General features: G+C 47.1%; 1 protein-coding gene and 1 non-coding gene across 2 annotated transcripts; one reads left to right on the top strand and one right to left on the bottom strand.

Annotated features, from left to right (window-relative positions):
• Positions 1 to 1,691: 1,691 nt before the first annotated feature.
• On the bottom strand, positions 1,692 to 1,765 carry TRNAN-GUU (transfer RNA asparagine (anticodon GUU)). Its single transcript has one exon. It is a non-coding gene; the product is annotated as a tRNA-Asn (tRNA).
• Positions 1,766 to 2,541: 776 nt separating this feature from the next.
• Positions 2,542 to 12,031, top strand: PSMB3 (proteasome 20S subunit beta 3). Its single transcript, XM_055407725.2, has 6 exons — positions 2,542 to 2,693; positions 3,007 to 3,191; positions 5,658 to 5,765; positions 9,146 to 9,323; positions 10,948 to 11,042; positions 11,937 to 12,031. Exons 1-6 carry the CDS (start codon positions 2,691 to 2,693, stop codon positions 11,983 to 11,985), a joined length of 618 nt encoding a protein of 205 aa, XP_055263700.1. The 5' UTR covers positions 2,542 to 2,690; the 3' UTR covers positions 11,986 to 12,031.
• Positions 12,032 to 12,256: the final 225 nt, after the last annotated feature.

Consider the following 12,256-nt stretch of genomic DNA (forward strand, 5'->3'; position numbering starts at 1 on the left):
CTTTCAAGCTAGATCCCAGGCGATAGAAACCTGTAGGGGCTTCGCGAAGGTCTCCGTCTCACCCATGATCCACAGGGGGCACTCAGGGGCTGCCTGGATGAGGGTGGGGGGCTATCAGCTAAGGGGAAATAGGCTGATGTCCTTCTGAGTCCCCACTGCGGTCCTTTAATCCTGGAGTCTGCCGGAGGGTGCCACCGTGCTCATTGGGAATCTGTTCCCTGGTTCCTCAGATAGTTATTAAGCGTCAGTCACAAACAAACCACAAGACAGAAGGAGCATGCTGAAGCTCCCACTACTACTGCAACTTCATCTTAATCACTTCAGTCACTTTCCAGTCCCCACATATCTGGCTTATCGGGGGAACCTTCTGACCAAACCCTTCTCAATTCTGAAGTTCTCTGGTTTCCCAACCAAGAAGCACCTGTCACGTGTCACTGTCAAATACTGCACTAAGCACAGGGGACGTAAAGCTGATGAGCCAGGCTTATGCCCACAGGGCACTCACAGAGCATTGGGGGCAAGCTGGGGTGTTACATAGCCTGTCCCGTTAGCTTCTATGGGTACTGTGTGTCCCTCGGGTTTGCTGCTACCACCTACCACTCCCATTCCTTCCCTCCCCCTGTAAGGGTGGATGAGCACTGAAGAAGGCTTTCAAAAGAGGCCTCCTTTGAGCCCAACCTTGAGGAGAGATCAAATGTGGAAGGGAACTGCTTGAGAAAGCGCCTCCTAAAAGCAAGCCGAGTCTGCCACTCCCAGTCCGGGGATGCATCTCTGGCAGACAGGAGGTGCCAAAGCTTCCTCGACTGTGTTAGCTGTAGTATCTCAGGAGGTCACCTAGCTGACAGACTCTTCACCAGAAGAGTTGCTGTCTGTCATAGACCAAAAGCTTCCAGAGGGCAGGAACTCGGGAATCTAGGGAATTATTTCCAGCACATATACTAAGAGATACTGTGGTGATAAGATCTCCTGGAAGAGGATGACATGGTAGGAGAGAGCAGCTCCTCTGGACAGTTTATGACTATCTTTACCTCTGTGTTCTCTAACTCCTCTCTCTCCAAAACAATGTCCTTAGATTCTGCTTCTATTTCCCCATCTTCTTCCCCACACCTCTGTATTTCTAGAAAAAGAACCTGTTTTGTTGTTGTCCAACTCCTTTTTCTCATGCTTCTCATATGAAGAGTCTCTTTTCCCTCTCTCCGTTTTCCCCAGGTCTTCCTTCCACTACGCCTACTTGTCATGTCTCTGTTTCTCCCTATGTCACAGCTGTGTTCTCCCTTTCTCTTCATCCCTCAATTTATCACTGCCTTTGTCTCTCGCGCTATTTTCTTCCTTTCCAAATGTAACATTTCGAGATTGTAACATCAATAGAGACAGACAGTGGAAACCTGACCGATCTCCACTGCAAATTCATTCTTAATCTTAACGAAAAATGCAACCTGAAACGTATTGCACGGTGAGACAAAAACCTGTCTTTGCTTTCCCGGCAATCCAATTTGGGGGCGGGGTTGGAGGTAGGTGGCGGAGGGGAGTGCTGTAGAAATTCTGTCATTAACTGAACAACAACGGATTTTCAATCACAATGACCTATAGAAAAAGCGTTGTCTCTGCTATTTCAATACAAAATTTGGCTTTATAGCGGTTGAATGAAAAATGCCTTTAGATTTTCCTTTTTTATGGTGGGAAAAAGGAAGCGTCCCTGGGTGGGCTCGAACCACCAACCTTTCGGTTAACAGCCGAACGCGCTAACCGATTGCGCCACAGAGACTGTGACAACTAATGCAGTGGCGGTGAGCCGAGTCAATGGGAGTGAGGCTGCGACAGCGGAAGACTCAGAACAAATTCCATAACGGGACGAAAGAAGTCAGACCCAAGGGAGAAAGGGAAGGGCCTCGATCTAGGGATGGGAGCAGGCGGGACGTGAAAGCCTCCCCTGCATTGGCTCGGGGGTGGCTGGGGCTGGCGAAATTGTCGCCTGCTTCCTCTGGATCTTAGACTTGGGGAAGTCCGGAACGTTCTTCTTTAGGGTGATCTGATACTGAGGCTACGTGAAGTCGACTTGCAGCTTCCAAATGCCCCCTTTGCAGCCCAACCCCGGCAGCCGCAGAATATCTGCGACGCCCTCCCAGCTCCCCTCTCCCTCTTAACAGTAAATAGGCATTTTACGGGCACCTCCCAAATACCGGACATGTTCTAGTCTAGTGCATGTCCAGAACCTAGCATTGTGCCTGGCATGCAACAGATGTAAGGATTTCTGGAATGAATAAATGAAACAAGCTTCATGAGTAGTATCCCCGACCGCACAGCGTGCCCTTAACCAACCCGGTGGCCCTTTACTGGAGCCAAAGCCCTTTATTTCGGGTTTCACCAACCCACGTGGACGGAGGTTCCTGCCGGCGTCTCTGGCTTCCAGAGACTGGGTCCACCGCTATCCCAGCTTGCACCGCGACGCCGAGCTCTTCCGCACTCACAGTGACTTTTCACTTTGCGCTTTCCTTACCTAGGTTTTGGCTTCTCAACCAAACTCCTGTACTGATGACTGACAAAGATGCACAGCCAATAGAAAATCAAAATGTTTCGGAAGGGTCGGCCTCTCAGCCAATAGAGAGAAAGCAGCGAGAGTGGTTGCGTAGTGAGGCCCTTAGCAGGTTTGCTGGAATTGTGGCGATTGGAGGTCCTAACACACCGCAATCATGGTGAGACAGGGAGCAGAGAAAAGGGACATGGGGTAGGGAAAGAGGAATGGGGAGGGGAGGTCATGGGAAGTATGGGAGGTCGAGAGGCCTGATGGTCGATTGAAGGAAGCCACTTCAGTTTGAAGAGGGAGCGAACCTTGGTGAGGACCGCGGCGGGGAATGGGGCTCCTCGCAGTCTCACAGCGCTAATCTCAGAGCTGGAGTTCAGGGTATCCAGGCGCCTCCAGAGTGGAGGACGGTGCGTACAGGAGCCTGCGGGTGCTATGGCCTCGTTTGCCCCTCGCGCTGAGCCCCTCCGCTCTGTTTGCTTCAGTCTATTATGTCCTATAACGGAGGGGCCGTCATGGCCATGAAGGGGAAGAACTGTGTGGCCATCGCTGCTGACAGGCGCTTCGGGATCCAGGCCCAGATGGTGACCACGGACTTCCAGAAGATCTTTCCCATGGGCGACCGACTGTACATCGGCCTGGCGGGTCTTGCCACCGACGTCCAGACAGTGTGAGTGTCTGGGGTTCCCACCCACACCCACGCTTCTTGGGCTAGCCTTGCCTAGCGGGATGAGTGGCCTGGGTGTCAGTCTTCTACTGAACACCCGTGAATCTGAGACTTTGTCGAACACTGTAAACGATAGAGTGGATCCTAACCAGCTTAGCATTTACTCTGAGCCAGATACTGTGGAAAGCACCTTATCTTCATGGACTTTAATCCTCTTAAGGACATACATCACCATGTTGCTCTCCCATTTTACAGATGAGGAAACAAGGTATCAGAGAGTCTTACTGCTCAAGTTGTAAGCTAATGAATGACTCCCAGGATCACAATTTCTGAGGCCAAAGCTTATGCTCAGTCCCCAAAGAACTACAAGTGGTCTAGTTGGGAGACACGGCAGGCATATAGACCGATAACTAATCCATAATGAGCTGGTGCATATTAACTGCTAGAGTAGCTATTTAGTTGACAGTAATTTTGTGAGAGAAGGGAGAATTGGGGAGATGAAATAAGTGATTCTGTGAGGTGTGAGGGTTGTGGTCATAATGGGGTGGTGTGGTGGGAAAGGAAAAAAAGGCATTTCTGAGAGTTGTTGCTGACTTACCTCAGTGGCTACTTGGATATTGTGAGGCCAAAGAGTTGTGCATTGAGGTTGGGGTTCTTGTCTTTTTTATCTGTTAAGTGTCTAGTTTAGTACTTGACATGTAGGCAATCCAGAAATATTTCAAAGATGATTTTTGTTTTGAGCATGTTGACTGAAATTGAGAAGACTAGTTTTAGGGGAAAGGTGATGACTTTGATAGCAATTTTGAAGTGACAAGACAAGTAGAAACATTTTGTGAGCAGTTGAGGTCTTGAGATTATCTCTCAGAGCTGGATAGGCACTGGTGATCTGTTAAATCTATGAGAACAGATTACAGAGAGACAAAATGTATAGAGGGAAAAACTAAGTGACAACTCAAGAGCTTGAACTGTATATTCAATAGTGGGGTAAGAAGAGAGACAAGAGGAAAAGAGTCAGGGTCAAAGTTTCAAGAGGGAGGATGTGGTTACAGGTGGCCTAAGAAGCAGCACATCTTGGACATAGTTCTTAGAAGATTGATAGTTCCTGATGTGATATTTTTGAATTGTGGTGCTAGAGAAGACTCTTTAGAGTCCCTTGGACTTCAAGGAGATCAGACCACTTGATCCTAAATGAAATCAACCCTGAATATTCATTAGGAGGACTGATACTAAAGCTGAAGCTCCAATACTTTGGCCACCTGACGTGAAGGGCTGACTCATTAGAAGAGACCCTGATGCTGGGAAAAACTGAAGGCAAAAGGAGAAGAGGGCAGCAGAGGATGAGATGGTTAGTTAGCATCACTGACTCTATGGACATGAATTTGAGCAAACTCCAGGGGATAGTGAAGGACAGGGAAGCGTGGTGTGCTGCAGTCCATGGGGTCACAGAGTTGGACACAGCTTAGCGACTGAACAACAGCAACAAGTGTGGATGGGAGCTTGTCAGGAATTTTTTTCTCTCATTTCCTTTAGACCTTCCTAAAGTCTCGAGAATATATATAACTTGGATATTCTTCCGGAGATCTGAACCAGCCAGCCCTTTTATCCCAGTGCTGGTGGAAGCAGAGAAGGATGGCTTAGTGTTCCTGTCACTGTGAGGCCCCCATTGGTCTTCCTGTCTCCAGTCACAGCTGTTCCCCTCACACTGTTTTCTTCAGGAGGCTTCTCTCACCACGTTTGCATGTTTGTGGGCAGTCATTGCTAATTTTGCTGGGCCTCATTTTCCTCACTCTATGATGAAGCTTAGGGTTGTGTGTTTCTTCTGGTGTCCTGTGACTCAGTGCCCGCTTTCAGCAGTCTTGTCACTGGTCTGCTCCCTACAGGGCCTGTCCCTGGGCTCTGAGATGGCACTGGAGGAGGCGTGGCCTATTTTCTTAGGTGTCTTTCAGTCCATTAGTGCAGCTGCTGCTTTTTATTAACACTCATACATTATCTCACTGCCAAATGGCTTACTTTGTCCCCATCTTAGGAATGGAAAGATTAAGCGGTAAGAGGAAGACTTAGTCCAAGTCAGCTCTCTCAGTTTACTGCTCTTTCTACTGTAAGCTGCCATCACTATGTCTGCTTTCAGGCTCCTGTCCAGAGTGTGCTGTATAAACTATTCCTCAAAAAAGTGTGTGTGTGTTTGTGGGGGGAGTGGGAATCCACTTCTTTACTCCCCTTTTCTCACCTCAAAAAAAGTATGAGGAAAAAGGTTAGCAGAGTGGCATGTTTACAGGTAGAAGTGTTGGACAAAACCTCAAAGTGGGCGTGAGGCTGGACTTCTGGTAAGAAAATCACTGGGAGATGGGGAGGAGTCTCCTGGCAGGTTTGGGATTGTGTGTCTCCTTAGGCACCTCCTGACCTCCATGGGGTGGACACCAGGGGACATTCAGCAATTACTTGCTAACACACTTTCTCCTTCTACCACAGTGCCCAGCGCCTCAAGTTCCGGCTGAACCTGTATGAGCTAAAGGAAGGCCGGCAGATCAAACCTTACACCCTCATGAGCATGGTGGCCAACCTCTTGTACGAGAAACGGTGAGTAGAAGTGTAGCCTGGGACTTGGGGAACGCACCTAGGAAGGAGATTCCCCCTGGCTGACTCATGTCTTATTTGTAGGACAGTATTCTTATTTTGGGGGGTATGTTTTCTCTGGCCTAACAATCAAATAAGAAGGAAAAAGGGCTACTTCAGAAGAAGGCAGGGAATGCAAACAGCGAATAAACTTGCTCCCAGGCAACAAAATTAATGCTACCAAAATGTGCCCAGGAGTCTCCAGCCAGGAGCCACCCTTACCCCAGAGTTCATTCTATCATGATCATTAGACTCTGGAATACATGGAATGTAGGAATTGGATGTGTTAATTTTTGACATTTGAGAACTTTATGGTGAGACAAGAAGGGGCCCCTAATTGTAGAATTCAGTCCAGAAGTTGTGATGAAATTGAAGGGAGACTCCTGTAGATACTTTCCCCATCCATCTCTGGGCAAAACTGGGTGGTATGAAGACAAGTTGAGCTCTTTTTTACTTCCCTTACTTATTTTTTAAAACTTTTTACATTGAAATAATTTTTGACTTTATAGAAAAGTTACAAAAGTACTCTTTAGCTTTAAAACTAAAATTTTGCCATTTCCATATATGGAGCAATATTGTTGCCTTTTTACTATTGAAAAATAGAGTTACTGTTTTTTTGGTTTATGTTAATATTCTTAGTTATGAATTGTCTGACATATGTAATAACCATGTTTATCAAAATCCCAAATTGAGAAAGGCTTAACAAAAGATTTTTTTAAACTATTTTATGGGGGTAGGCAGGGAGAGGTGTTTTGTTTTGTTTTGTTTTTTTAATTTAATTGAGGTGTAATTGATTTACAATATTAGTTTCAGATATGGGGGGAAATCTTACAGAGTTGTACAGATTACCTCACATTTAGGTTCCCTATATTTAACGGCTCATGTTTACTCATAATAAAAATACAAGACATTGAGGCTGACCTGGAAAATTCTAGATTCTTAGCTACTATAACCAGGCTTTCTGTGCAAGTCCAACTGAAGTCATTGATTTTTCAGCAGGATAGGCAAATGCAATGATTTGCAAAATTGAGCCATGTACAGACCCTTTTTAAAGTAAAAAACTTCTCATGGATCCCAGAGAATCCATTCAGGCACCTCTGTGAAACACTGCCAGTAAAAAGTAAACACTAACCTTCAGGTGGTACCTTGGCATCAACATGGCTGGAGGTATAAACACAGGCCCTGAGTTGTGTTGTTGTATTTAGTTTTAAGGTTGTTACCCAGATAATACAGGACATTCTTATTTAACTTTATTTTCAGTTTATTGAGAGGAAAATACACAATTAATTTCTTAGAGAAACTTGATATCTAGGGAACTGTTGGAGAAATACCAGATCAAAGTGCACTACTCCAGCCTCTTCCTCTACCTAACAATTATTTTTTATTTAGAATTATTTTTTACAAAATTGTACTTTAAGATCATGCCCATGGATATTACTGAGAGCTGATATAAGACATGAATAATGTCTGTTTACTTACTGTTTCTCTTGAGGATAGTGGCCATTACTTTTTGAGGACTTCCTATATAAAGCATCCCTCTGCCCCAGGACCCTATGACATCCCTGTTCAGCCTAAAGAAGTTGGAGCAGTCATCACCCCTTTCCCCAGTGACCTGAGTCCCCATGGCCTGAGATGGGGCTAGATAATCAGTTAGCCACAGGCAGGGTGTTAAGGGGCCAAAGATTTGATCCATAAATAAAAAGAGTGGGGATTGTGGAGCCCTATACCAAGGTCATCTCTGGAACTGACTAAGCCCTGTAACAGCTGTTGCCTTGAGACCCCCTGACCTAAACCAGCCAACTCCCTGACTCCATATTAGGTAAAATACCCACTCTCTAGCACCCTAACCAGCCACCTAGTGCCACCCTTCTGGCAGGAAATTTCTTTGTCTTTGAGACTATAAAAATTGGCTGCTGCTGCTGCTGCTGCTAAGTCGCTTCAGTCGTGTCCGACTCTGTGCGACCCCATAGACAGCAGCCCACCAGGCTCCCCTGTCCCTGGGATTCTCCAGGCAAGACTAGCCCACAAAAGGGGTCGGCCCTCCCTTGAGCTGGCCTGGTGTTCTAACAGCATCTCCTGCCTAATCAACGGTATTTCCTCTCAAAATACATAAATAAATGAAGATCTCTTAAGATAGATTCTTCTTAGATCTCAAGGTCTAGAATAAGTTTCTGATGAGCTATTACTTCCTGATGGCAGACAATGACAATAACCCACCTCACTGAGTATCTTTTGTTGCTTTGCCTGCTGGGAGACTCAGAACAAAACTTTGTGTTTAGTTTGAGTGTCTTGTATTCTGTTCAGAGGGTTATTTTTTTGGTGGTGGTGGTGCATAGGAAGACCTTTTTTTAAAGAACTGATTTACAATGTTTTGTTAGTTTCTAGTAGCACAGAGTGATTTAGTTTTATATATATATATGCATATTCTTTTCCATTATGGTTTTTTTTACAAGGGCTTCCCTGATAGCTCTGTTGGTAAAGAATCCGTCTGCAGTGCAGGAGACCTAGGTTCTATCCCTGGGTTGGGAAAATCCCCTGGAGAAGGGAAAAGCTACCCACTCCAGTATTCTGGCCTGGAGAATTCCATGGACTGTGTAGTCCATGGGGTCACAAAGAGTCGGACATGACTGAGCAACTTTCACTTCACTTCATTGGTTTTTTTACAGGATATTGAATAACCATTATAATTACAAGATATTGAACATAATGCTGTAGAGTAGGACCATGTTTAACTATTTCTTATATAGTAGTTTGTATCTGCTAATCCCAAACTCTTAATTTATCCCTCCCCACTCCCTTTCCCCTTTGGTAACTGCAAGTTTGTTTTCTATGTCTATGAGTCTGTTTCTGTTTCATAAATAAGTTTGTGTCATATTTTAGGTTCCACATAAGTGATACCATATAGTATTTCTTACTTCACTTAGTATGATAATCTCTAGGTCCATCCATGTTATTGCAAATGGCTTATGTTTTAGTGGCTCAGTTTTATTTTCCATTTTTTTCTACAAACTGCTTGAAATCTTTTTTTGAAAGGAGTAAAGGTATAGGTGTATAAATAGAAGACTGAATGGTGATAGGACCTGGATGAGGATAGGGAAGAGTAGGTAAAAAAAAAAAAAAAAAAACAGAATTCCCAAAGAAAGAAAGAGGAAGAGAGGGTCAGTGGTGAGGGAATATGAAGGTAAGAGTCTAGAGAAAAGAAGAAAAAGTCTTAGAGTATTTATAGATGCAGGAGAGGAGGGGAAGGGGGATTTGGATCTGGGCCAGGGCCTTGTCTGGATAGACTAAACAGGAAAGGAAGTGTTCTTGAGTGCCATTTCCTCTCTCTGCTCCTGGTCCCACAGGTTTGGGCCCTACTACACAGAGCCGGTCATTGCCGGACTGGACCCGAAGACCTTTCAGCCTTTCATTTGCTCTCTAGACCTTATTGGCTGCCCCATGGTGACCGATGACTTTGTGGTCAGTGGTACCTGCACTGAGCAAATGTACGGGATGTGCGAGTCCCTCTGGGAGCCCAACATGGTGAGTGGTTGGCGTGGAGTGGGGCTGAGTTCTGAGGTGCCCACTCCTTGACCATCAGGGGAAAATGTGTTTATCTGACTGGTAATGAGGAGAATCCCTGGAGAAGGAAATGGTAACCCACTCCAGTATTCTTGCCTTTGAAATCCTGTGGAGAGATCAGCCTGATGGGCTTGTCCACGGGGTCGCAAAAGAGCAACAGTAACAATGGGGAGAATGGTGCGGGTGGAGAGACAGCCACAGCTGTTGAGCCATGGGAGGGTGTCCAGGAACTTCATCTGCCAGAGCCTTGGCTCCGAGAGAGAGCACCTTCTGTGAGGAGACCTCAGTCAGATATTTGCTACAGCGACAAATAGTTCCTCATGTAGGGTTTGTGGGGTCCTCACATCCATTCATTGGATAAACATTGAACAGGGCATAGGATTATTTAGAGGCAGCTCAGCAGAATGGGCTGTGGAGCCAGGTTGTCTGGGGTGGGAACCCAGATCCACCTGCCATCTAAGTGAGTTATGTTCTTGGGTAAGTCACTTTACTTTTTATGCCTCCACTTTCTCAGCTGTAAAGCAGGGATAATAGTAGAACCCGTCTTACGAGTGGTGGTGTGAGGAAATGGCCTGGAAAGATGGGAACAATGCCTGACAGGGTTAACTGGTGTGCCAGTTCTGCCAGGCTCTGGGGAAACCAGGTAGTCCATCCTCAAGGGCCCATTGCAGTCAGTGAAGCCAGACAGACACCCAGTTTTCTGTTAAAATGAAGTTGACTGGGAAGAGGAGGAAAGAACGGGCCTGGTTGGCAGAAGGAACAGCCTGTGCAAAGGTCAGAGGTTCAGGAGAGGCCTGGGGAGTTGAGTGACTGGAGAGAGCTTGCTGTGGTTGCTGGAGTGTGGGCAGAATGTGGGCTAGAGGAAGGTGGAGCCTGAGGTCAGAATGAGACCTTCAAATGCCCTGGATGGCATGCCAAGGAATTGGCACTTTTTTCTTTTGACATGGTGTCTAAGGTGGTAAGAGACCCTAGGAACCAGAGGCCTGCAGGTTGGTGTGGTGGGCTCTTGTCACCTGCAGGAGGTGCTGAGGTCCTGAGCAAAGAAAGTGGGATTGGGGGAGCAGGGAGCCAGAGTCTAGGGGACTTGGTCCCTTAAAACAGAAGTGAGAATGGTGGAGATGCTGAGGATACTTGCGTTTTCTAGCTAAGCCAACCAAGATAGAGGGTGTAGAGGACGGAAGAGGTTTGGCAGGAAACGGTTCCATGACTGGACAGGCTAGGTTCTGCGGCACTTCCGAGCCACATGGGAGGAGAGATCATCAGGCAGCTGGTGAGGCGCAGAGGGGCGGTGGGGACTGTCCTCTCCATTCTGCAGAAGAGGGATTGGGGCTTTGTGAAGGGACGCTGACTTGCTCAAGGTCACACTGCTGGTTAACGGAGGAGGTTCAGGGCCTCAACTTTATCTTACGTAACCCTGCTTCCTTCTGAGAAGCTGAGGGGGTTTCTCGCACCCAGGGAACTATCCCTCCAGACACAGGAGGTGCCAGAGCTGGGCACCTTGAGCCTAGAGAAAAGGGAATTAAGGAGCCAGACCAAGTGAAGGTCTGAGGTTCTGGGGACTGAAAGGCTGATACTCTGTTGGCAGGATCCAGAACACCTGTTTGAAACCATCTCGCAGGCCATGCTGAATGCTGTGGACAGGGATGCGGTGTCAGGCATGGGAGTCATTGTCCACATCATGTGAGTATGCGCTGGGAGAAGTCTAGGAGCTTTGCAGACACATGCCTCTCCCCTCCTGCACAAATAGCCCATCTTCCCAGCCCCCGAGTCAGGTGTGCAATCTCTAAGAAAGGTTCTTGTAGCAGGCACCAGATAGTAGAGATCCATGCTTCCTGAGGGTGGCAGCTGGGAGCCTACCGGGATTCCCCCACCCTGTCCAGTGAGACTCCCTGGCCCAGAGTCACCTCCTCTTGCTCACAGTAGACATTTCTTTCCTTCCTGAACAGTGTTCCCCAAATCTCAGGGGCCTGTGCAGAGCTCCTGCAGACTGATCAGCATAAACCCTGGGTCCCTCCTCTCCTCTCCCAGGCCACACCAGCGTGGAAGCCACACCTGTGCGGTGTACCCAGCTCAGTGACCACCTCCCAACCCCCTAGCCGGAGTCCTAACTGCCACCCTTTCCCTCGTTTGGGGCTGTCACCAGGAATCTGACTGGCTAAAGTCAAAGGTACCCTCCCGACAGCTTTCCTTGGAAACTGTCCCAAAATAAGGGTCCCATTTGGACCCTTTTGTTATGGGATGACCTGCTTAATTACCGTGGAAAACAGAATAGGGCTGATATTGAGAAGTGAAGCACCTCATACCTCCTTCCTCAATTCCTTGTTCTCTAGGCCTGGGCAGCTCTTGCCCTGCTCTGGAGTGCTTGACACTCCAGCCTTGAGTCATCCCAGCTCTTGATGGCTTCACCTACAGAAATTTCTCCATTTTCCCCTTCCTCACCACAGGCCAGGGAAACAAGCTGACGTTAGTGTAACATGGGCGAAACAGTTAACCCCAGGGTTAGGACGGCTGCTTGTTGTAGTTTGTCCTGCAGTCTCATGGATTTAGATGTTCTATAACTTTCTCCCTCTGCAGTGAGAAGGACAAAATCACCACAAGGACACTGAAGGCCCGCATGGACTAACTGTTCTCCGAGCCCACTTGTTTTTTTAATAAAAGATTTTCTTTCACTCCTGCTTCTTTGAGTGTTTTACAACAGATCTCTGTCCCCAGCTGGGCAGTTACCAATAGCTACTTGGGGTACAGCTTAGCCCTCAAGTTTTCTTGCAGCGTGCTCTACTGGTCCACCAGTGGGAATGGTATCTGCAGGTCACTTGTGGGGCACCTGCTATGTGCTGGAACCTGCATGAGGTGCTTTATATGTTCCAGAATTTAATCATCATATTGATTCAAGG

The sequence above is a fragment of the Moschus berezovskii genome, chromosome 20, assembly GCF_049115385.1.
Source record: "Moschus berezovskii isolate FMDL1 chromosome 20, NW_MosBer_1.0, whole genome shotgun sequence".
NCBI lineage: Eukaryota > Metazoa > Chordata > Mammalia > Artiodactyla > Moschidae > Moschus > Moschus berezovskii.

Coding starts and splice junctions, on each gene's coding strand:
- PSMB3 (XM_055407725.2), top strand. Junction 5,766..9,145: donor AACCTCTTGTACGAGAAACG/GTGAGTAGAAGT, acceptor CTGGTCCCACAG/GTTTGGGCCCTACTACACAG. Junction 9,324..10,947: donor CCCTCTGGGAGCCCAACATG/GTGAGTGGTTGG, acceptor CTCTGTTGGCAG/GATCCAGAACACCTGTTTGA.